This window comes from Mustela nigripes, chromosome 16, assembly GCF_022355385.1.
Source record: "Mustela nigripes isolate SB6536 chromosome 16, MUSNIG.SB6536, whole genome shotgun sequence".
Classification (NCBI taxonomy): domain Eukaryota; kingdom Metazoa; phylum Chordata; class Mammalia; order Carnivora; family Mustelidae; genus Mustela; species Mustela nigripes.
The window spans coordinates 32,865,996-32,891,649 of NC_081572.1; the positions used below are offsets into that span (position 1 = coordinate 32,865,996).

The 25,654-nt window shown below is 39.6% G+C and overlaps 1 protein-coding gene and 1 long non-coding RNA gene across 2 annotated transcripts in view; one reads left to right on the top strand and one right to left on the bottom strand.

Moving 5' to 3' along the window:
• Positions 1-154: 154 nt before the first annotated feature.
• PRR11 (proline rich 11) lies at positions 155-21,997 on the top strand. Its single transcript, XM_059380584.1, has 10 exons — positions 155-212; positions 5,366-5,498; positions 8,617-8,767; positions 9,010-9,132; positions 12,080-12,343; positions 13,493-13,591; positions 13,949-14,061; positions 15,676-15,735; positions 15,825-15,921; positions 19,635-21,997. Exons 2-10 carry the CDS (start codon positions 5,371-5,373, stop codon positions 19,701-19,703), a joined length of 1,104 nt encoding a protein of 367 aa, XP_059236567.1. The 5' UTR covers positions 155-212; positions 5,366-5,370; the 3' UTR covers positions 19,704-21,997.
• The window catches only part of LOC132004299 (uncharacterized), a 129,505-nt gene continuing 107,326 nt past the window's right edge, over positions 3,476-25,654 (bottom strand). Inside the window, exons 5-7 of the long non-coding RNA XR_009400478.1 lie at positions 19,255-19,396; positions 15,849-15,927; positions 3,476-3,970 (exon numbers count right to left, since the gene is read on the bottom strand). This is a non-coding gene — a long non-coding RNA (uncharacterized LOC132004299). The remainder of the gene's footprint in view (positions 3,971-15,848; positions 15,928-19,254; positions 19,397-25,654) is intronic.

Below are 25,654 nucleotides of genomic sequence, written 5' to 3' on the forward strand. Positions count from 1 at the left end.
CCAGAAGCGCCTCAGCTCTCATTGGCCAGTGCGTGGTGACCTTTTAACCAATCACAAACCAGACTGTGCTCCTACACTACCCAGACAGCGAATCGTGGAGAGACCTTTGCTACGATTGGTCCCTCCATGATAAGGTTTTAATTTTGAATCTTTCTTTAAGGAGAAGGAGAGGCCACTACCCGGACTCCATCTGATCCCGGGCTCTTAGACTTGTGAGTGCAGGGAGAATCTCCCTTGTGTTACCTGGGCTGGCGTCTTCAGCAGCTGGGCCTGTTGCTGCTTGTGTTCTTAAGATTTATGGAGGTGGGGACTTTGGCTGGACTCGGGGAGATGAGAAGGAGGTTTGAGGTTGGGTAAGAACTGCTCGCCCTGGCTCCAACCTAACCACACTTTTATATTTAATTAACGCTCTGCAGAATACGTTTTGGATCAAAGCATCTGCCTTCCTTTTGCACATTCCTTTAGATCTTTGCTATTCAGTGTTGTCGGGGGACCAACATCATCTGCATCACTTGGGCGCTTGTTAACAATGCAAATTATCGGGCTCCACCCAAACCCACTGAATAAAATTCAGAATCATATTCTGAATCAAATTCAGAATATGAATTTTAACAAGATCTCCCACCACCTTTTTTTTTTTTTAAAGATTTTATTTATATGACAGACAGAGATCACAAGTAGGCAGAGAGAAAGAGGGAAGCAAGCTCCCTGCTGAGCAGAGAGCCCGGTGTGGGCTCGATTCCAAGACCCTGAGATATGACCTGGTCCGAAGGCAGAGGCTTAATCCACTGAGCCACCCAGGCGCCCCTCCCAGTGATTCTTATGCACGTTAAAGTTTGAGAATATACAGTTCTTGACAGACAGTATTTCTTTGTTCCTTGATATGCTCTTAATATCGCCGGACTTTCTGTGACAGTGTCAATTTTTTAAGTGTGCCCTGTTTACTTGTGCCTAATGCTGTGTTGGACTACATTTTAGCGAGCTGCCGTCACGTCAGAGAAACAAGGCAGGAACTAAAAAAGCAGTGTTGTACTGCGAAAAATAAAATTAAATACAATCAAGTACCAGAAATAGCCCTATGAATGTTCAAGAGTAATGAATTGAACTAGTAATGGAAATTGATTAATTGACTGAAAGCTGTTTATGGGAAAGTATAGGAACCTACATTAAAATGTGTTTTAGGGGCGCCTGGGTGGCTGGGCAGGGAGCCTGCTTCCTCCTCCTCTCTCTGCCTGCCTCTCTGCCTCTCTGCCTACTTGTGATCTCTATCTGTCAAATAAAATAAATAAAATCTTTAAAAAAAAATAAAATGTGTTTTAGGAAGAGGGTAATGAAATGCAATTGTTATTTTCGTTGCTGTCACAGTTTTGGAAGTACCCCCTGACCAAAAGCACTTCTCCCATCACTGGGTGGAGTTTTAATAGAAGCAGCAGAGCCAACTGAGTTCTTACTCTATTATTTGTTACATCTTCCCACTGGAAATAGTTTTGGAGCCATCCTTTAACCATATGAAGGTGTGGAATGATTTGAAAAACTAAAAACCTCCCTCGCCAAGAGATTTTACAAAATGTAATTGTAGTAAAGCATATTCCTGAACTAAAAAAGAGACACCTTGCTACCTAACACTTAGCAGGAATGATTTATTTCATTCATTTATTGAATGAAAATTATTTAATGCCTGCTACACTCTTGGTTCCAGGAAAACAAAGATGAATAAAATTAATCTTAACCTTGAAAAGTCCGTAGTCTAGCTGGGTGACAAACATGCAAACAAAAATTACAATGCAATACAGTAAATGTTATAATAAGAGTGTTTATAAAGTGCTATAGAAGTACAAAAGGTATGACATTTTTATCAGCATAAATTCCATAAGGATAGAAACTATGTTGGCCTTGTCTCAAATTGTATCCCCAAACCGACCACACCTACCTACCATGGTGGATTATCAGCATTCAACAAATATCTGTGAGAAAAAGTAACAGCATCTTGAAGCTATATAAGTTGACTTGAAAAAGGATACCCCCAAGCAGAGGGAGAGCCTGAGCCTGCTAACTATACTGTAGAAAGTATTCAGTGTTTGGTATACCTGAAGTACCACGAATCACTAGTAGAGATGAGGCAGCAAAGGGCCATCAGACTAAATTGTGATGATCTTTGAAAGGCATGAAGGAATTTAGTTTATTCAGAGAATGAAAAGGAATCTTCAAATACTTTTAAGCAAGGGAATTATCAGGATCCTTTTTTTTTTTTTTTACTAACTCTAGTAATCATTTTCTGTAGAAAATGATTGGCACGGAGAAAGACTAAAGTCAGGAAGATCATTAAAGGAATATTTGGGCAAACCCAAACTGAGGGACGTTTTCCAAAACAACTGGTCTGGAGTCTTCAGAAATATAAATAGAAAGAAAGGCAAATACTTACATGAAAAGACTAGGGAACTATTGTGAATTGAAGGAAACTAAAAAGACACATTGTGGAAGGGGAAAGAGAGCAGCTGTAAAGGATATTATTGAGGTGACTGAGGTAATTATGGACTTCTTAGATAATATCAAGCTTAAATCTCCTGGCTGTGATTGGTTTTGTAGGACAATGTCCATGTCCATGTTAGGAAACTCAAGTTGAAGTATCTAGGCATGAAGTATCATGATTCTGCTCAGCCAAAAACTAAAAACTATTATTTGTGTGTGTATATATAAATGTTATATGTCTATATACACATATATCTATCATACTTTTTTATTTTGCAAATTTTCAAACTTTATGAAAATTTACAAAAATAGTATAATTGAAGCTCTTATTTTTTACTATTGCTATTTTTTTATTTAGGGGTGTGTGTATGTATATAATATATATGTAATAATATATAAACTTATGTAAAATATAAATTTATATATTACATACATTTATTTTGTAAATTATACATAGTATATAATATATTGTACACACACCTATACTGAAAGAAAACTAACCGATAACAATAGGAATAATATATGAGAATTTTTTTCCAGAATTAACATGATCTTTTATTTTTTATTTACTTTTTTCTTGAAGTATACTTGGCACACAATGATGACTGAGCCATCCAGATGCCCCCAAGATTTGCTTTTAAATCTAACCTGTATTATTAATGTTTTCTTTATCACTCTCATAACAATCAACAGCATAATGAATCAAGCCCTGATTTGTGGTGTTATGTCCACGATGTAAATACTCCCATCATAGCCAATTTCAAGATTTCAATGTGAAGTCACTGAATATGGAATTGGAAAGAAATCAGCATTTTATAGCATTTTCACTATATAGATACAATAATGTAAACAACCTCAACAGCATAAATAATAGTAAAATCATTAGGAAGTAATGAGCTTTGCATCAATATACATAATATACATTTTATAATGTAATAATGTTATACAAAATATATGTAATATATTATATAATTTATATAATTTAATTTTAATGGTGGATGTGTTTCACAACTAACTCACAAACTTCCTGAAAATGTATCAGTTGTTGCCAACCCTAGCACACTGTTGGGAGTGGAGATAAAGGAATAGAGCCAATCTACCAAGTTTAAACCAGAATGTCCAGCTCCTTTCTGAAGTCTACTTTTGTAACTGAGTGCTTGGTGAATATAAGAAAAAAGGAGGCAGGAGACCAGTTCTCTGTGTCAGTTTGACGTCTAACAAAAGACATCAAAGGGAGAGAGGGAACAGAATTTGGGGAGGGCTGCAAGGGGCAGATGGAGACAAGAAGAGGAAGTTACCATGGAAGTCTCAGATTCTGGGGATTTCACCCAGTGAACTCTGGACCTTAGATAGAGGTTCTCAGTGACATCTCTCCATAGAAAGTCCTGGGCATGGATGTGATGAGGTTTAATCTTTTTTTCAGGCAACCGCAAGATTGCTTACTTCCTCTGAGGTTCTCCTAAACATCTTCAGAGTATTGTTGTTTTGTGTTATTTTAAGTCTGTTTAAAAAAAAAAAAAAATCAGTGAGTCCTTTAAATACCCTGTGTATTTAATAATCCCTGCTTAGCCTTCTTTCATTATTTCAGCAGGAAGGAGAAGTGATAGAATACAAGGGAAGTCAGCTACTTTTTGCTGTATCTCCCATGCCTCTAAGAACAACCAAGGAAAACTGCTAGTTTGAGACCTGGCATCAGCTCAGTAAGATGCTATTGAGAACCTTGCTCCTAGAAGGGCTGTTGATATATGCACTGTTGCCCATTGCCATTAGGGGTGCCCTCTGCAAGACCAAAGCACTTGGAACTGCAGTAAGCCACTCCGGAGTTTTCACAACCCACAATCAGTAAAAAAAAAAAAAAAAAAAAGGAGGTTCTTCAGCCAGTGCAATCCGAGAGCTGGCCAAGCCTAGAGCTGCATACTAAGTATTGAAAGGGTACTGGGTGAACAAAAGTGGAATGAATTTGTATTTTAAAGGCCAATTGTTCCTATTCAAATGTGAGTTTGAAGGCAGGGAGGCCCAGCCCTTGAGCCCATGTTTAGTTCTACTTGAATAACGACATCTTTGTTCCTCAGGTAGCAGCAATTGGCTACCCACCTTCACATCAAACTAGCTCTGACTTAATTTTCTTCAGAAAAGGATCCAGATTAAAAGCTAAATACACTAAATAGTGTTTTAAAATAAATGTTTTGAAACATTTGGGTGTCTTAGATTTGGGGTAACTGCTATTACATTGTATACCACCCATTTAATCAACTGTTGCACCACAGAATGTTAGAAAGAACAGTCTTCCGAGACTTATTTATTTACTGCATTACACTGGGCAAATCATATACTCTTTCTATGTCTAAGTTTATTCTTAATGTAAAAAATGGGAATAAAAATCCTTGTCCTTGGGGATAAAATCTTGCCAGGTAGTGAGGATTCACTGAGAAAATGTATGTGAAGGTGCCTAAAAGTAAATGGATATTCAGTGGTTAAATTTGTTTCTTCCATTACCAACTCTGCTTATCACAATGGGTGCTCAGTAAATGTTCCTGGAAAGAAACTTCTTTTAATAACTGACCATAACCCAACTAAAGTCATTTTCTCTCTTATAAGAAATGGAAATACACTTGACTTAATGAAGAAGAGCAAGGCAAGCAAAACAAAATTAAAGAGCAATATAATGCCAAAGCTGAGTCTCTAAAGATACTTTAAATCTGGGTTTAAATTTTTCTTCACTTCAGGGGACTTCTGGAATGCTGGCAGTGATCTATTTCCTAACCAAAGTGGTGGTTACAAGGGTGTGTTCACTTTGTGATAATTTATTGAACTGTACAATTAAGACTTCTCCATTTTCTGTATGTGTTATTATTCTAAAATTTTAAAAACATGTAAAAAAATTTTTTTTCTACAGAAATCATGCCTAAGTTCAAGCAACGAAGAAGAAAGTTAAAAGCCAAAGCAAAAAGATTATTCAAAAAAAGAGAAGCCTCTCACTTTCAGCCCAAGCTAATCACACCTCCTCCGCCACCACCCTCACCAGAAAGGTAAGGTGTAAGTGTGAAGAAGAAAAAATATTAAAAATCCCTCAAGGATAGGGTTACCAGATTTAGCAAATAAAAATACAGAATGCCCAATTAAATGTAAAGTTCTAATAAAACATGAAATTTGGGCGCCTGGGTGGCTCAGTGGGTTAAGCCGCTGCCTTCGGCTCGGGTCATGGTCTCAGGGTTCTGGGATCGAGTCCCGCATCGGGCTCTCTGCTCAGCAGGGAGCCTGCTTCCCTCTCTCTCTCTCTCTGCCTGTCTCTCCATCTACTTGTGATTTCTCTCTCTCAAATAAATAAATAAAATCTTAAAAAAAAAAAAAAAAAAAACATGAAATTTTAAAAATATTGTCCCATGCAACATTTCTAACATCCTTATACTAAAAAATTATTCCTCCCTCTTCAGAAATTAAATTTTGACCGAGCATTCTAAATTTTATGTGGTGACCATCATTTTAGAGTTTAGGGGCGCCTGGGTACTCAGTTGGTTAAGCCTCTGGCTTCAACTGAGGTCATGATCCCAGAGTCCTCTCCTGGGCCCCTGCTCAGCGGGGAGACCGCTTCTCCCCTCTCTCTCTGCCCCTCCCCCCATTCCTTCTCTCTCTCTCTCAAAAAAATAAATAAAATATTTTTTTTTTAAGTGTTTAAATGAAGTTCAAATCACAAGAAATTGTACTGGAGATGCACAGTAACTATTTTCTCTTTCCCTAGTCAGTTTAATTGTATAAATCTGGTAACTAAGAGATGCAAGAGGAATATATAACTGGAATTTAAATCTCAGTTTTGGTAAAATTTGGTCAGTTATTCTCTGGGACAGAGGTTTAAATGTGTTACTGAAAGAGACTCTAAGTTATCAGAAGCCCAAGATACTGGGCTTCACAATGACATACATTATACATTTTGTTGTTATAGCTCTCTTTACAGAAAATTTTTTAAACTAAACTGGCCCTCAAAAAGCATTAACCATGTTATCCTTAACTCTTCTCTCTCTCTCTTGAATATTGAAAATGGCCCTTAACTGGTGTTCCTGCTTCTGCCTTTGCAGAACAGTCAGAGTGAGCCTCGTAAAAAACATGTCATATTGCCCCTCTGCTTAAAACTCTCTCCAGTGTCGGAATGCCTGGGTGGCTCAGTTGGTTGGACGACTGCCTTCAGCTCGGGTCATGATCCCGGAGTTTCCGAATCGAATCCCGCATCGGGCTCCCGGCTGCGCGGGAAGTCTGCTTCTCCCTCTGACCTTCTCCTCTCTCATGGTCTTTTTCATTGTCTCTTTCTCAAATAAATAAATAAAATCTTAAAAACAAAAAACAAACAAAAAAAAAACCTCTCCAATTTCTTTCCTGGGGCACCTGGCTGGCTCAGTTGGAAGAGTGTGTGACTCTTGATCTCCGGGTCATGAGTTGGGTGTAGAGATTATGTAAAAATAAATAAAAACTCTCCAATGTCTTCCTTTCTCCGAGTCAAAATTAAAATCCTTTGTATGAGGCGGGCCCTTGGGTGGCTCAGCGGGTTAAGCCGCTGTCTTCGGCTTGCGTCATGATCTCGGGATCCTGGGATGGAGTCCCGCCTCCAGCTCTCTGCTCTGCAGGGAGCCTGTTTCCCTCTCTCTCTCTGCCTACTTGTGATCTCTCTCTGTCAGATAAATAAAATATTTTTTAAAACAAAAATAAATAAATAAAATAAAATCCTTTGTATGACCCACAAGAGCCATATGATCTGATTTTGACATTCTCTCCTAATGCCCCTACTCTTCAGTTTCTCCATCCTAGTCATCCTGGCCTCCTTGTTGTTCCCTAGACACCTCAGACAAGCTGCTGTCTCAGGGCCTTTGCACTTATTATTGCCCATGCCTGAATTGTTCTCCCAGATATTTGTATTGCTAGCTTCTTTATTTTTAACCTTTTTAAAATAGGCTCTACGCTCAACATAGGGCTTAAACTCATGACCATTAATCAAGAGTTGTATGTTCTACTGACTAAACCAGCCAGGTGTCCATGTATTGCTAGCTTTTTTACTTTGAGGTTTTTTTTTGTTTTGTTTGTTTTGTTTTCTCAAAAGTCACCTTCTCAGTGAGACTTCCCTAGCACCCTACCTAAAATTTCACCTCCATTCAACATTTCTCTCTTGCTCTATCCTTTTCCTCATAGTATTTATTCACTATATAACAATCCATACATGTTACTAATTGACTTTATTAAACATGTATGTTTAATGAGGGCATGGTTTTTATCATGTTGTTCATTACTGAATCCCTGACGCCTCTTTTTTTTTCTTAATTTATTTTTTTAAGATTTTATTTCTTTATTTGACAAAGAGAGAGATCACAAGTAGGCAGAGAGGCAGGCAGAAAGAGAGAAGGACGCAGGCTCCCCTCTGAGCAGGGAGCCGGATGTGGGACTCGATCCCAGGATCCTGAGATCATGACCTGAGCTGAAGGCAGAGGCTTAACCCACTGAGCCACCCAGGCGCCCTCCCTGACGCCTCTTTACTTACTGTTTATTTTATTTATTATTTATTACTATTTATTTATCAAGTAAATTATTGTATAAGTGCATCTTGGAACTCTAAAATGTAATGAAAATTTTGGCTTTAGGTAGTCTCTGCTCCTGAGCCATACTATAAAGCTAGCATGTTATTTTATGTTTTAAAGATGTATTTATTTGAGAGAATGAGAGAGATCAAGTGAGGGGAAGAGCAGAGGTTGAGAGAGAATCCCAAGCAGACTCCCACTGAGTGCAGAGCCAGATATGGGGCTCAATCTCAAGACCCTGAGATCATGACCTGAGACAAATCCAAAAGTTGGATGCTCAAGCTTAGATTTAGAGGCTCAAGCTTATTTAAGTAGAGCTGTTAGGGACGCCTGGGTGGCTCAGTCGTTAAGCATCTGCCTTCAGCTTAGGTCATGATCCCGGGGTCCTGGGCTCGAGCCCCCGCATCTGGCTCCCTGCTCAGTGGAGAGCCTGCTTCTCCCCCTCCCTCTGCCTGACACTCTGTTTACTTGTGCTCTCGTTCTGTCAAATGAAAAAAAATAAATTCTTTAATAATAGTAATAACAAATAAATAAATAAAGCTGTTATTCCAACTCAGGGGTTTTTCGTTTGGTTTTGTTTTTCCTACAGAGTGGTTATTCCTTCAGCAGATACTTCCCTTAGCAGAAGTTGGCTAAGACCATCCTGGAACTTTAGACTTCCTAATATCAAAGATACCGTAAAACTTTGGACAAATAGAATGTGGTCTATATACAATTGGTGCCAGAACTGCATGGCCCAGGTATGGCTTTGACAACCCCATTTTCAGCAATATGGTTTTTCTGCATATTTGGTATGTGTGTTCACCTGTGTGTGTGCTCAGGTCCATACAACACTCAGACTAAGCTCAGGTAAGATGAAATTATGGGGTCATGTAGGCCTTTGTTTCTGTAAAACATATATCAAACCACTTTCTTCTCCCTTTTTTTCTTGTCCTGATCATGCTGCTTACAGAATTCAGGCTTGTTTATTTTTTCATTTCAGAGTTTAGAAGTATTGAAAGACACCATCTTTCCATCCCGTTTCTGCCACCGAGAACTCCACAGTCTAAAAGAACGATTTTGCATTTTGGAAAGTGAATTATGCAAGCTCCAGGAAACACTGAAGGTTGGTATTGTTAAATAGAAAAGAAATCCGGGGACACCTAGGTGGCTCAGTCGTTAACGTCTGCCTTCAGTTCGGGTCATGATCCTAGAGTCCTGGGATCAAGCCCAGCATCAGGCTCCCTCTTCAGCGGGAAGCCTGCCTCTCCCTCTCCCTCCCCCCCTGCTTGTGTTCCCTCTCTCACTGTGTCTCTATCAAATAAATAAATAAAATCTTAAAAAAGGAAAAAAAAAGAAAAGAAATCTGGAATTAGGGAAGGAGGGCAGGGATTATCCCCTATAGGAATCCCAGCATGCTTTTACCAGAAGGAGCAATGGCTACAGGCAAGTGCTCGTCTTAGGCCTCTTTGCCCTCAGATCTATTCCTTAGGTTTCAAGGCTCAACTCTGCACTGCACTGGGGCTAATCCATGCAGGCTGTATGTGCTATGCTCCATGTCACCTGGTTCCAGTTGTGCTTGGCTAATGGGAGACACTGAAGAGAGACTGGTGGGGGTGTGGAGGGAGTGTGTTTCCCCTTTATTCTCTGCTTTGGACAATTTCTCCAGTGAGGGTTGTTGTCTACCTCACCCCAGCTCCCTCCAGGTAAGTCTGTCAAGTTCCTGGATTCTCTGGGTTAACCCACCTCTAGAGACCAGGTTATAATGCTCTTCCCTTTGTCCCTCCAGGCTCATGGCTTATTTTTTGCTAATCTCTGGGTTGCCTCAATATTCCCTGTGTGTTTTCATCTCTTTCACCATCAATGTAACCAATTCCCCACCTTACTCTCACCCTCTTTTAAATACTTAGGATGATTTCTATTTTCTTGACTGATAGAGGTAGAAAAAGCCATATATATCCACTGTCTCCAAACTCCCCTAAGCAAGGCCCCTATTCTCAATGTCTAAAACTCAAGAAAATAAACATTGCACTTGTTGGTTTGCAGGGGAGCTTCTGGGATTACAATCCTTGTCCTGGAATTTGTACCTCAAGATGAATTAGACAGGAAGAAAGGCAAATCACCTTACTCCTCTAGGCCTGAGTTTCCTCCTCTAAAAATGATGATGCCATCTATGGTGGGCTGAATCAATGGCCTCCAAAAGATATGTCCAAGTCCTAATCCCTGAAACCTATAAATATGACCTTATTTGGAGAAAGGGTTTTCTCCCATGTAATTAAGTTAAGGATTTTTTTTAAGTAATCTCTACACCCAACATGGGGCTTGAGTTCACAACCCCAAGATCAAAAGTTGCCAGGTGCCCCTTAAGTTAAGGATTTTGAAGTGAAGAGCTCATACTCCATTATCAGAGTGGACCCTAAATCCAATAACAAATGTCCTTATAAAGGAGAAAGCAGAGCACACAAGAGGAGAGGAGGAGCAGTGGGAGCACAGGTAGAGATTGGAGTGATGTAGTCTCAAGGCCAGGAATGCCCATAGCTACCAAAAACAGGAAGAGACAAGAAACAGATTCTTCCCTACAGCATTGGGAGGTAGCACAGCCATGCTGTCATCTTGATTTTTAGATTTCTAGCCTCCAGCACTGAAAAAAATGAATTTCAATTGTTTTAAGCCACCAAATTTATGATAATTTGATAAAACAACCATAGGAAACTAATACACCATCTGACTTCATAGGGTTATTTTTCCTTTCCCAGGGCTGCCATAATAAAGTGGCATGGACTAGGTGGCTTATATAATAGAAATTTATTTTCCCACAGTTCTAGAGGCTGAAAGTCTGAGATCAATGTGTTGACAGAGTTAGTTTCTTCTTGGGCCTCTCTGCTTTGTCTTGTCTTCTCCCCGTGTCCTCAAATCACCTTGTCTCTGCACACACATCCCTGATGTTTCTCCTGTATGTTCAAATTTCTTCTTTTTGTAAGGACACCAGTCAAACTGGATGAGAGCCTACTCTAATGGCCTCATTTTAATTTAAACACCTCTTTGAAGGCCCTATCTCCAAAGGCATCCTGGAGTATTACAGCTAGGGCTTCAACATACGAATTTGAGGGGTTGGGGGACACAATTCAGCCCCTAACATTCATGTTCCATCCCCTTGGCCTTTTTATCAATCCTTGAATATGCTACATTCTTTTTTTTTTTTTTTTAAAGATTTTGTTTATTTGAGATAGAGAACAAGTAGTGGGAAGGGGCAGAGGGAGAGCGAGAGAATCAGGAAGCTTGACTCAGGGCTCAATCCCAGGACCCAGAGACCATGACCTAAGCCAAAGAAGGCACACACTTAACGGAGTAAGCCACTCAGACGCCCCAACTATATGACAATTTTTAGCTGCATTAAGTATTTTTCCCTCTGCCAGGAACTCTCCCCAGATCTTATCTCCATTGAGACCTGATAAATTGCAGTCCATCCTTGAGATTATGGCTTAATGTCATTCTCCAAGTTTCTCCTTATTCATGCCCACAGCACACCTCCCTGTTTTCACTGAAACATTACTTTGTTTTGTTCTGGGTGTGTCTGTGTTTCATGCCTGTCTTCTTTGCCAGACTGTCAGCTCCACGGTGTAACAGATAGGGTTCACATCATACCCACAGTGCCTGGCATATTGCACACACAAAACAAATATATGAATGAATGGGTGAATGAATGGGCTTGTGATAAATGAGAAAATATTTTTTAAAAACCACATACTAGGGGTGCCTGGGTGGCTCAGTGGGTTAAGCCACTGCCTTCGGCTCAGGTCATGATCTCAGGGTGCTGGGATCGAGTCTCGCATCGGGTTCTCTGCTCAGCTGGGAGCCTGCTTCCTCCTCTCTCTCTGCCTGCCTCTCTGCCTACTTGTGATCTCTCTCTCTCTCTCTCTATCAAATAAATAAATAAATAAATCTTAAAAAAAAAAAACACATACTATACTGAGAAAGCATTCAATACGTGGTAGCTATTATCTCCAAGGCTCTGAGCCGCAAGAACCAAATTAATCTGTTACTCATTTGCCAAATATAATGTTTTCTTACAGACTGTCTTGGAAAATTCTTCCTGCCCAAGCTGTGGTCAAACCTGTCACATAAGTGGTAAACTCAAAAATGTGCCCGCCCGCATGCTAAACACCCCTGGAGAATCTCGAGCGATACTTCCTCCCACACTGCCACAGCCAGTCACCCCCACTCCTGCTCTTCTTCCTCCGCCGCCCCCGCCCCCTCCACCTCCTCCTCTGCCTCCGCCTCCACCGCCCACAGCACCTGTGCTGCTCAGAAAATCCGATCGCACTAAAGCTCTGCAGGTAGGAAACAATCTAGTAATGATGTGTTTTGGTCAGTGTGTAACAGAGTAGTAAAACAAGGTGGCCTTTTGAGACGAGGCTACGGGCTTTGAGAGGAAAGCTGCATTTTTTTTTTTTTTCTGATTCCATCTCTTAATTATGTCAATGATTATGCTTCTAAAAACTCAGGCCTGTAGAACTGGATTTAGAAACAAAAGTGATTTTTTTTAAAAGGATAAATGAATGAAAACCAGTAGATTGGAATATTCCTAATGGCGTCTCAGAATATCTTTTAACCGAAAGAAAAACCTCCCTGGGAAACTAAATTAAGAACAGAAGGTGGCTTAGTGAGTAAAAACAGAATAAAAAGAGTTGGTGGGTCCCAAAGTATAATATCATGAAGCTGAAGGACCAGTCTCCATTAATTACTTGGCCACTAAGGGAGTATTTGTGAATCACTAAGATAAGCATGACCCTGTTTAAAAATCTGAATTTGCACTCCAGATAAATTTGGTTTAAAATGGCTGGCTTAGGGGTGCCTGGGGGGCTCAGTTGGTTAAGCCTCTGCCTTCAGTTCAGGTCATGATCTCAGGGTCCTGGGATAGAGACCCATATCGGACTCTCTGCTCTGTGGGGAGTCTGCTTCTCCCTCTCCCTCTGCCTGCCACTGGACCTACTCATGCTCTCTCTCTATATCAAATAAATAAATAAAATCTGTAAAAAAATAATAATAAATAAAATGGCTGGGTTAAATCCAGAGCCTATTACTACATTTGCCATAATGCATAGCCCTCTGACCATACATTCTTGTTCTATGGGACCTGAGTTAACTTTTTAGGTAATTCAAGCAAAACTTCACTTTGATTTGAGGAACTTCTTCAACTCCGGTCTTATTATCATAAATCCTGAGGAAGATGCATAGTTGCAGACAACTAGCCCATCTCTCATTTACTGTCAAAGCTTTACATTTTGATGAATACTTTACAGTAGCATTAGCATCCATGTGTACTGAAAACAGGATCATTCTCGGTTGAATTAAAAGAATTTGATAGGTTCCTACGGTAAATAAGAGTTAGTTTTTAAGTGAGTCTTTAAAAACTGGATTTGGATTTGCATTTAACTGGATATCTTGGTTACAATTTGAATTCTAACCTCTCCATGTATTTTAAGGCTGGGCCATTAAAAAGAGATGGACCCATGCAGATAACAGTTAAAGATCTACTGACTGTGAAGTTAAAGAAGACACAGTGTTTTGATGAAAGGAAGAAGGTAAGCTGATCATACATATGATCTTTGAGCTTTTAACCTGGTTGTCCCTTTCTGGAAAATCAGCCTATGTCTTATGTACAGAAGCCATTCTGAGGTAAGTATTCCATGTGTTACCTGAGTAGTTTTGGATCCTCAACAAAATGTGTAGACCCCAAAATTATTTAATTAGGCAGTTTTATCTACCAACCATTAGTCTAAAGAAGTAGAGACATACTTGGAAGCTTTGTAATAAAAATTGAGTAGTAGATAATATCTTACCCATACTCAGCTTTTAAATATTCATTGTTGTAGCATGTTTATATTTTGAATGATATCTTTAAGTGTATTTTTTGATACTGTCTCATTTTGTGATTAAAGCTTATACCATCACCAAAGGCACAGAATCCACTAGTTACTGTCTCTGACCTGCAACGTGTCACCCTGAAGCCCAACTCCAAAGTACTATCAACTCGAGTTACAAATGTCTTGATGTAAGGAACTACACTGTGTTATGCTCCACTGTTACTTAAAATAATGTTTTGTTTTGTTTTGTTTTCCCTATCTCTAACTTTAAAAGTTGTATATGCTCATTGTAGAAGACTGGAAATCCACAGAAAAGTTACAGAAGAAAATGGGGGTGCCTGGGTGGTTCAGTCAGTTAGGCATCTGCTTTCAGCTCAGGTCATGATCTCAGGGGGGAGTCTGCTCATCCCTTTGCCCCTGACCCTGTTCATATTCTCTCTCTCTCTCAAATAAATAAATAAAATCTTTTAAAAAAATTTTTGAAAAAGAAAAAAAATCAAATAACTGTATGATTGAAGATAGCTACTATTAACATACTGTTGTTTATCATTCTAGTCTTTGTGTGGGCATCTACTCTATTATTTCCATTTCATGATGCTGTTTATTATAAGATACACCAGTGATTTATTAGTGGATTTGAGGGCGGGGGTGGCCCAGGGGCACCTGGCTGGCTTAGTTGGCGGAGCCTGCAACTCTCAGTCTCAGGTTGTAAGCTTGACCCCCAAGCTGGGCACAGAGATTACTTAAAAAAAAAAAAAAAAAAAAAAAAAAAAAAAACCCACAAATACAGATAAATGGATTTGGGAGGAAAAGATATAATATCAAGAATGTTTTCAGGCAGGGTGGGGAGGCGCACCTGGGTGCCTCAGTCAGTTGAGTGTCTGCCTTTGGCCCCAGTCATGATCCCAAGGTCCTGGGATCAAGTGGTAGATTGGCTCCCTGCTCAACATGGAGCCTGCTTCTCCTTCTCCTTCTGCCATTCCCCCTGTTTGTGCTCTCTGTCAAATAAATAAAATCTTTAAAAAATAATAATAATTTTTTTAGAGGTGCCTGGCTCAGTCAGTTGGAAGAACATCCAACTCCTGATCTCTGGGTGATGAGTTTGAGTCCCATGTTGGGGAAAGAGATTACTTAAAAAAGAAGAATTTTTAAAGCAGCTCAATTTCAGAAATAATAAAATATGAAAATTTGGATGTCTTGGAATCGATGAAATCTTTTGTGTCTGTGTGTGTGTGTGTACCTGTGTATAATCATAATATACATGCAGTTAAAGCTTTTCCTGTTTAATGTGTCAAGAACTTCCCCATCTTATTAAAAATCAGTTTAAAGCATCATTTTGACTTCTTCAGTATATATAGTTCATTATTTGCAAATTTCATAGATAAACTCCTGTTTTGAAACATTTAGGTTGTTTATGATTTTTTATTTCTAATTCTTCAGCGAACATCCTTTTGTCCATCACCCATGTGCATAGCTGACTCTTTCCCGCAGATGGATTCTTATATGTATAATTACTGAGTCAAGACGTATTATTTATTAGGGCAATTATATCACCTTATGCTCTTATCGGCATCTACTGCTATTTTTGTTTTTAAGTAGGCTCCACACCCAGCGTGGGGCTTGAACTCACAACTGTAAGATCAGGAGTCACACACTCCACTGGCTGAGCTAGCCAGGTGCCCCTCTGCTGATGTAACAAATAGAACCATTTTCTAGGACATTGCCTATGGAAACATCTGCTTTGCTTTGGGAAAGGGGATAAATTCTAGCAGGCTCTAACTTGTATATTTTTATTTCATCAGTACCCCTGGTAAAAGCCAGATAGACCTGCGGAAACTACTTAGAAAAGTTGATGTAGAGAGGTAATATGCTCTCTTATCTTTATCCTTTCTGAATCCATTTGAAAAATTAGCATAAAACACAGCTTCTAATTTTTTCAATACCTTTGCAGAAGCCCAGGTGGAACCCCACTTACCAATAAAGAAAACATGGACACAGGAACTGGGCTTACTCCAGTAATGACTCGGGCCTTGAGGAGAAAGTTTCAGGTAAGCCTTTAGGGGAAACAAACAAACAAAAATATGGTTCCTTTTCTTCAAAATGATTTATTTAGAATCATACAATCTAAAGGATCTTTCTTATAATAATCTTTAAATGGTACCTACTGCTTTACAAAACAATTTCATATTTAGCCTTTATAAAATTCTGTGACCTAGCTAGCATTATCATCTCTACTTTTACCATGCATGTCTGGTTGTATTAATTCCTTTAGATAAGTATTTATTTATTTTTTTTTAAAGATTTTATTTATTTATCAGAGAGGGGGGGGGAAGAGAGCGAGCACAGGCAGACAGAATGGCAGGCAGAGGCAGAGGGAGAAGCAGGCTCCCTGCTGAGCAAGGAGCCCCATGTGGGACTCAATCCCAGGACGCTGGGATCATGACCTGAGCCGAAGGCAGCTGCTTAACCAACTGAGCCACCCAGGCATCCCTAGATAAGTATTTATTAAGCACTTCCTCTATGCCAGGCACTGTGCTGGGGATACAGTGGGATACAGTGGTAAGCAAAAACAAACCTAACTTTATTGTCTTGGAGCTTTCAGCTTAGTGAGGAAAATAGACATTAGTCAAATAATCACATATTTGTATAATTCTACACTGAGGTAAGTACTATAAAGGAAAGGAATAGGTTTCTGTGGGAACCCACAGAGGAATCCCTTAGGAGGTGATGAAGTGAGACTTGAAGGATGAATAGGCATTAACTGGGAAGGGTGCCTACGGGATGAGGGGATGGGCCCAGCATGGACGTTTGGGAGGAAAGAGCTCCAAGCAAAAAGAACAGCATACATAAGGGTGTTGAGGTGGAGGGCACCTGACCTAACTGAGAAACTGAAAAGGAGCCGAAGTAGCTATAAGAGAAAGCAAGTCTGACAGTGAAAAACAGCGATAAAGATGCAGATAGGGATCAGATTGTGCACAGTTGATAGGAAAAGGTCTTGGCAGCTTTCTTCTTTGTCACCTACATGTATGACCCATACACCAAATTCTAGTATATCAGTGAAACCTGATGTGATTTCTTCCAAATCCTGTTTGTCTGTCATCTCCTTGTGTTCACCTGTTCACTGGATCTATGGGGAATAGCCATCCGTCTGGCACTCCTGCTAGAGTGCTGGGACACAGGGCTTCTGGCCTCTTTGGCTACAAAACTTATATTTCCATTTCCCTCTGGTGATAGAGACACACCACAGACTTCACTGCTAACACTTTGCCAACCCAACACTGTCCCCTCTTTGTTTCCTCATTAAGAATCAGTGCCTTTGGGGGCGCCTGGGTGGCTCAGTGGGTAAAGCCTCTGCCTTTGGCTCAGGTCATGATCCCAGGATCCTGGGATCCAGCCCCGCATCGGGCTCTCTGCTCCGTGGAGGGCCTGCTTCCTCCTGTCTCTCTGCCTGTCTCTCTGCCTGCCTCTGCCTACTTGTCATCTCTGTCTATCAAATAAATAAATAAAATCTTTAAAAAAAAAAAAAAAAAAAGAATGAGTGCCTTTGGAGCGCTTGGGTGGCTCAGTGGGTTAAAGCCTCTGCCTTCAGCATGTTCCTGGGGTCCTGGGATCAAGCCCCGCATCGGGCTTTCTGCTCAGCAGGGAGCCTGCTTCCTCCTCTCTCTGCCTGCTTCTCTGCCTACTGGTGATCTCCGTCTGTCAAATGAATAAATAAAATCTTTTAAAAAATAAAAAAATAAAGAATCAGTGCCTTTTGCAGACAGTTTGGTTTCCCTCATGCCAATCACTGTTTTGAGGTGTGGCCACATTTCTCTTTCCTCCTTTCGGAGCATCCAATAGGGACCCTACTCCCAGATCACATTCCTTGGTGATACCACAAATTATGAAGGACAGGGGCAGAAGGCAGAGGCCTCACTGAAGGACTAAGCCCCTTCCTTTCTTTGTTCAGCTCTGGGATTCTTTTATGTCCCTGCCCTACCCCATAATCACTATAATGAGTTGAGTAATGTGGAAACAAATGAAAATATGATAAAGAATAAGCACATATATTGAACAACAATATCAAACATCCCAGAAAGGTGGGGTGCCTGGGTGGCTCAGTGGGTTAAGCTTCTGCCTTCGGCTCAGATCATGATCCCAGGGTCCTAGGATCGGGCTCTCTGCTCATCAGGGAGCCTGTTTCCTCCTCTCTCTCTGCTTGCCTCTTGGCCTACTCATGATCTCTGTCTGTCAAATAAATAAATAAAAATAAAAATTTTTTTTTAAAAATCCCAGAAAAGTATCTGCTGTATGAGCTGTTCACAAAATCCACTTAGTTGGGACGCCTGGGTGGCTCAGTTGGTTAAGCAGCTGCCTTCAGTTCAGGTCATGATCCCAGCGTCCTGGGATCGAGTCCCACGTCAGGCTCCTTGCTCAGCGGGGAGCCTGCTTCTCCCTCTGCCTCTGCCTGCCATTCTGTCTGCCTGTGCTCGCTCACTCTCCCTCTCTCTCTCTCTGATAAATAAATAAAATCTTTAAAAATAAAAATCCACTTAGTAGGAGGAAGTTTTAAAAAAAGAAACTGTTGTTAGACATAAAATGACTAATCCTCCTCCCCACCCCCCGGTGGGGAGCCTGCTTCTCCCTCTGCCTCTGCCTGCCATTCTGTCTGCCTGTGCTCGCTCGCTCTCCCTCTCCCTCTCTGATAAATAAATAAAATCTAAAAAAAAAAAAAAAAATCCACTCGGGACGGCCTGGGTGGCTCAGTTGGTTAAGCAGCTGCCTTCAGTTCAAGTCATGATCCCAGCGTCCTGGGATCGAGTCCCACATCGGGCTCCTTGCTCCGCAGGGAGCCTGCTTCTCCCTCTGACTCTGCCTTCCACTCTGTCTGCCTGTGCTCGTTCTCGCTTGCTCTCTCTCTGACAAATAAATAAAATCTTTAAAAAAAAAAAAAAAAGTCCACTTAGTAGGAGGAAGTTTTTAAAAAAGAAACTGTTGTTAGACATAAAATGACTAGTCCTCCTCCCCACCCCCCCACCCCCAGAACTTAGGTTTCCTTTTTCCTTTAAGTCTGAAGCAACTGTGGGGCGCCTGGGTGGCTCAGTGGGTTAAAGCCTCTGCTTTCAGCTCAGGTCATGATCCCAGGGTCCTGGGATTGAGCCCCACATGTGGCTCTCTGCTCAGCAGGGAGCCTGCTTCCTCCTCTCTCTCTCTGCCTGCCTCTCTGCCTACTTGTGATCTCTGTCTGTCAAACAAATAAATAAAATCTTTAAAAAAAAAAAAAAAAGTCTGAAGCAACTGTATTAGATAGGTTTTGCATTTGGTAACAAAATTTGCTTTTGCATTAGGTAACAAAAATCTGACCACTGTGGCTTAACAAAGCAGCACCTTATTTTTCTTACCTACATATTCCCTTGGGAAGTAGGCAGCCCATAACTGGTACAGTAGCTTCACCATGTCTTCACTGCTCTTCCATCCTTAATGTGTGGCTTTTATCCTCATGGTAAAGAATGCCTCCACCTCCTGAAGCCCGGTGCCCACATTCTAGGCAAGATAAGGAGAAAGGCAAAGGACAAAAGGGTGTGCTAGCTAAGCTACCCCTCACTTTATACAGGTGCTACCCAGAAACTTCTGATTATGTCAGAAAAACTGGGAAAAGTGGTTTTTAGAGTCCGGCTGCATTGCTGCCCGCATAAAATCTGGTTTCTATTAGTGAGGAAGGAGATCTGTGTTGGCCACATAATTCATATTATAATTGGGACCCTTTTTTTTTTTTTCATAGATGGCTCACCCTAGAAGCCCAACTCAAACTCTGCCACTTTCTACAAGCAGCTTTGATGAACAAAACTGATGCTAACTCTGCCTGATGCCACATGATGATCCATAAAACACACAGATAAAATCACCCCAATCCTTTTTTTTAATGTACTAGGGTTTATATAAATAATTATACTAATATATAATTCCATTTGAATTATATAATTTTGGGGAGCCACCCAGGTGCCCCAAAAATATGAGTTCTTGTTGTTCCTGTTTTATTCGAGGGAGTCTTTTCTATTTGAGTTTTCAACATTTTTTTACTTGGGAAATCTGTACAATGCTTATGGTTAATATACACTTATTTTGCCTGGATTTATAAGTCCAAGAATTGTCCATACATACTGTGATATAAAGTGAGTATTTGGGTATTTTTTAGTTTGTATGATCAATAAGAGAGCAGATGGGAAAATGCAGTCCCTAAAGAGATGTTTATCCTGGAATTACCCAATTTAGGTTGGAGAGGTCGTTCAAATTTAACTAGATAACAAGTTTATACTCAATAGATACAGTTTTGACGTTAAGAAAATAACCTGATTCCTTAAAAAATAAAATGAAATAACCCTGTTCCCATTCTTCTTGCATATTCTCAGGTAATTAAAAAGAAAAGTATTTCAGCCTATAAAGCTAATGCATTCTTCAGTAAGCGTTACAGACTTGATCAGTAAAAAGAACCTCTAGATTTGATTTCTGTTTACTGTAAACAGTTAGGAGGTAAGAATGTCCCCTATCCCAACCCAATTATTTTCCAAATGGATTTGAAGCAAAATATCCAATATAACCTTAAAAATGAGAATGTACCATTTCTAGCAGCTAGAAAGGATCTTTAGGTAGTCATATCTAGATCACTGAAGTCTGAGATATTCCTTTCTTTGACATTTTCTATCCACATTCATGCAGCTAATTATAAGTTTTATGAGGATCTCAACATGAACTGTGTATTTTCCAGAGTGGCCTGCCCAGGATTATCTGAAGTCCATAGCAGATCTTCTGTGAGACCTAATTCCTGTTCTCAACAGCCTATATCTTCAGGAACAGTAATAATACAAACCTCACTGGATTTTTGTTCTCTCCTGCCAGTCCGGGGTAGCCAGATTTAGCAGTAAATATACGATAGCCAGATTTGAATTTAAAAAAAACTTTTAAATAGAAATACATCCTATTAAACAATGGGTAGGGGATTTTGTTGTTGTTGTTGTTTTAGTATGTCCCAAATATTACATGGGAGCTATATATTTATACTGAAAAAATTATTCACCATTTATCTGAAATTCAGCTTTAACAGGGCATTCTTTATCGTACCTGGTCACCCTATGGCTCAGTCCCCTACAAAGTTGCCAAGTATTTCTGGGAGCCCCCAGGTTGTCAGACATGTCTACTTAGCAGTGGACACAATTATAGCTTCAGCCAGGATCCCCATTACTATTATGTTAAGTATCACAGAGAATGGGAAACTCTCATCAGGGTGAGTTCCTGTGACTGAAAGTACAGGATTAGCTTTGATCCCCTGCAGTTCCAAGAATAAGGACAGCAGCTGCTTGTGGATGGGAAACAAGGTGTTTCAGATCTTTACTGAACTTCCTAGCCTGACAGGAAGCAGCTACAGGGGTAATACTATTTTAGCCTAGGCTACAAAAGATATTTCAGTCATTTCCCAGAAATACCTATATTTCCACAGACAAATACTGCTTTGAAATACCAAATAGAGTGTTGTGGAAAGTCACCAGACTGGAAAGCAGACCTTGGGACCATGTTTTGTTCTCATGAGACCCAAATTTATGTCTACAGACACATTTATGAATGAAAATTAAACAGGTAATAAAGTTAAGAAACATACCTGCTTCTAATTTAAAACAAAACAAAACAAAGCCTGCAAGCTACACTTATATTATATAAGAATAAAAGGAATGATCTCTGAGAACAAAACATTTGAGTATTTGTAACGATGTTTTATGGAGCACTTACAATGCTTATGTTAATAAACCACCAGGTACTGTCTCAATTTAATTTAAATGATTTGATGATTTGATCATTCTTGTGGAATAAAGGTTCATTTAAAAATGCTATAGAAATCCTATATATAAACATTTATAAAGCTGCTATTGCCATTGTACCAGTATTAAAAATGTTTTCTACCTTGTTTTTTTACTAAATTTTATGACAGGTTTTATATTATACCATTTGAGAATCTTGTGAATGCTATGGTTTCTTTACACTGTTGCTATTTATAAACTTCCAATGTTTATTTTCAGACTGAGTAACAACCATACAATATAAACCCCATGGTTCACATGGTGATGTTTTAAAAATAAAAAGCCATTAAAAAACCTTTGTTTTTTTTCTTTAAATTTTTTTTGTAGAACAATAACATAGAAAAGTACATAATACACAAATTAATAAATCATAAAGCAAATGCTCACGTAACCACAAAGAAAGAGACATTATAAATGTCTTTAGAAGTCCTGCCTGTCTCCCTCCCCTAACACAATCCCTTTACTCAAGAAGTAACTACTGATTTGCTTGTTATAATAAATATTTCCTTGTTTTTATCCTCTAAGTACAAGTAGACATCCCTAAATGCTAAGATTTATTTTGCTTGCTTTTGAACTACACAAATAGAATCGTAAATTATGTAGTTTCTGCCTTCTTTCTTTTTTTTTTTTTTTTAAGATTTTATTTATTTACTTGACACAGAGAGAGAGAGATCACAAGTAGGCAGAGCAGCAGGCTGAGAGAGAGGGGGAAGCAGGCTCCCTGCTGAGCAGAGCCCAATGCCTGGCTTGATCCCAGGACCCTAAGATCATGACCTGAGCTGAAGGCAGAGGCTTAACCCACTGAGCCACCCAGCTGTCCCCTACCTTCTTTCAATCAACATTTCATTTTAGATTCAACCATGTTATGTAGTGATATAGATCATTTGTTTTTATTGTGTGAATATAGTTCTCACTCATTTTTTTTTAACTGTTTTGTTTTGTTTTAAGATTTATTTATTTATTTATTTATTTGACAGACAGAGATCACAAGTAGGCAGAGAGGCAGGCAGAGAGAGAGGGGAAAGCAGGCTCCCCGCAGAGCAGAGAGCCGGATGTGGGGCTCAATCCCAGGACTCTGGGATCATGACCCAAGCTGAAGGCAGAGGATTTAACGCACTGAGCCACCCAGGCGCCCCAAAATATGAGTTCTTGTTGTTCCTGTTATATTCAAGGGAGTCTTTTCTGTTTGAGTTTTCAACATTTTTTTACTTGGGAAATCTGTACAATGCTTATGGTAAATATACACTTATTTTGCCTGGATTTATAAGTCCAAGAATTGTTAAAATGATTTTATATCAGCAAAGTCACATACTAAACTGCAAATACTACACATGGTGAGGATCACAATATGATTTATATTGATAAAAGTAGAATTTCTCATTTTAATTGGATTTTCAAAAAGAGATAGGATCTGGGGGCATCTGGGTGGCTCAATTGGTTATATATCTGTGTTTCACTCATGTCATGATCTCAGGGTCCTGGGATTGAGGCCTTCCTCTGGCTTCCTGCTCAGCTGGGAACCCTCTTCTCCCTCTTGCTCTACCCTTTCCCCCATGCTCTCTTTCCCTCTCTTTCAAATAAGTCAATAAAACCTTTTTTAAAAAAAGAGATAGGATCTGAACATGTAGAGAAAGAAACAAGTAAATGGTAAGTAGGCAATTTTTTTAATATGTATATGAAAGCAATTCCTTTTTTATTTTATTTTATTTATTTATTGGACAGAGAGAGAGCACAAGCAGGGGGAGCAGCAGGCAGAGGGAGAGGGAGAAGCAGGCTTCCTGCCGAGCAGGGAGCCTGACATGGGGCTCAATCCCAAGACCCCAGGATCATGACCTGAGGTGAAGGCAGATGCTTAACTAACTGAGCCACCCAGGTGTCCCGACAAATTTTTTAAAAATATGTTTTTTTAAAAACCCACTCCTGGGGCACCTGGGTGGCTCAGTTGTTGGGCGTCTGTCTTTGGCTCAGGTCATGATCCCAGGGTCCTGGGGTTGAGCCTCGCATCTAGCTCCCTGCTTGGCAGGAAGCCTGCTTCTCCCTCTCCCACTCCCTCTGCTTGCTTTCCCTCTCTTGCTATGTCTCTCTCTGTCAAATAAAATCTCAACAACAAAAACAAAAAATCCCACTCCCACTCCTTTTTGAGTTCTTTTTAGTAAATAAGGATTAGTTGAGAAGCCAAGTATAGCTTAATTTATTAAAAACACCACCACCATGGACTTAGGGTTCTATCTATCCTTCCTTTGAAAATTAAATGAGGGGCGCCTGGGTGGCTCAGTGGGTTAAGCCGCTGCCTTCAGCTCGGGTCATGATCTCAGGGTCCTGGGATCGAGTCCCACATTGGGCTCTCTGCTCGGCGGGGAGCCTGCTTCCTCCTCTCTCTCTGCCTGCCTCTCTGCCTGCTTGTGATCTCTGTCTGTCAAATAAATAAATAAAATCTTTAAAAAAAAAAAAAGAAAGAAAATTAAATGAAATAATTCTTTCCCCCACCATAGTTTTATTTAGATATAATTGCATATAACATTGTATTAGTTTAAGGCATACAACATAATGATTTGATATGTGTATATACTGCAAAATTATTTCCACAATAAATAGATAAAGATAAAAGAGGATGTAAAGTACAGCACAGGAAATATAGTCAATAATATTATAATAAGTACAGTGACAGATGGTATCTACAGTTATCATGGTGACCATTTCATAATACATAATTTTTATATTTTTGAATCACTATGGTATACACCTGAAACCATACAATGTAATATTGTATGCCAACTCTACTTCAATAAAAATAAATAAATAAAAACAATAAAGGGGATGTCTACCCAAAAACCTGCACACAGAAGTTCGTAGCAGCTTTACTAACAATTTACAAAACTTGGAAGCAGCTAAGATGTATTCTAGTAGGCAAAAGGATAAATAAATGGTGGTACATCTAGATAACAGAATATTATTCAACACTAAAAAGAAATGAGCTATCAAAGCATGAAAAGACACAGAGGAAACTTAAATACATATTACTAAGTGAAGAAGCCAATCTAAAAAGCTATGCATTGCATGAGTACAACTACAGGACACTGTGGAAAAGCCAAAACTTATGGAGACAATAAAAAGATCGGTGGTTGCTAGGGGTTGGAGAAAGGAAGAATGAATACGAGACACACAGAGGATATGGGGGGCAGTGAAACTATTATATAGGACACTGTAGTGGTGAATACATGTCTTTATACATTTGTCCAAGCCCATAGAATGTACAACACCAAGAATAAACCCTAATGTTAGCTATCAATTTGGGGTTAATAATGATGTGTCAACCAATGTAGGTTCATAGATTGTAATATAGGTACGGTTTTGGAGCCAGATGTTGATGGGGGGGGGCAGGGAATGCGTTTGTGTTGGAGCAGAGGTTACAGTGGAACTTTCTGCTCAGTTTTGCTATGAACCTAAAACTCTTTTTTAAAAAAAGTCTATTTGAAAAGAAAAAGGAAAACAGGGAGTAAAGAAATGAAAGTGGACAAATTCTAATACGCTTTAAACATTTTACTATACATTTTAACATTCTGATATATATTCTTCCAAGAAGGAGAAATTATCTTTTTAAAGCTTGTACTCCAGGGGCACCTGGGTGGCTCAGTGGGTTAAAGCCTCTGCCTTCAGGTCAGGTCATGATCTCAGGGTCCTGGGATCGAGCCCCGCGTCAGCAGGGAGCCTGCTTCCTCCTCTCACTCTGCCTGCCTCTCTACCTACTTGTGATCTCTTTCCATCAAATGAATAAATAAAAAAAATTAAAAAAAAAAAAAAAAAAAAAAAAAACTTGTACTCCATAAACCTTTCAAAATCACTGGACTTCTTTTCCACTGATGTGACTCAAATTACATTTCTTTAGAATAAGACAGAAGAAAGGAAATACATTCACCTACCTTGCTTTGCCAGGTATCTCTAGAGCTGTGTT

Bases quoted from the DNA above. Each gene is read 5' to 3' on its own strand.
- PRR11 (XM_059380584.1), top strand. From the start codon at position 5,371: ATGCCTAAGTTCAAGCAACGAAGAAGAAAGTTAAAAGCCAAAGCAAAA. The intron at 5,499-8,616 runs GTAAGGTGTAAG...TTTTTCCTACAG, and splicing joins CCACCACCCTCACCAGAAAG to AGTGGTTATTCCTTCAGCAG. The intron at 14,062-15,675 runs GTAAGGAACTAC...TTATTTCATCAG, and splicing joins CGAGTTACAAATGTCTTGAT to TACCCCTGGTAAAAGCCAGA.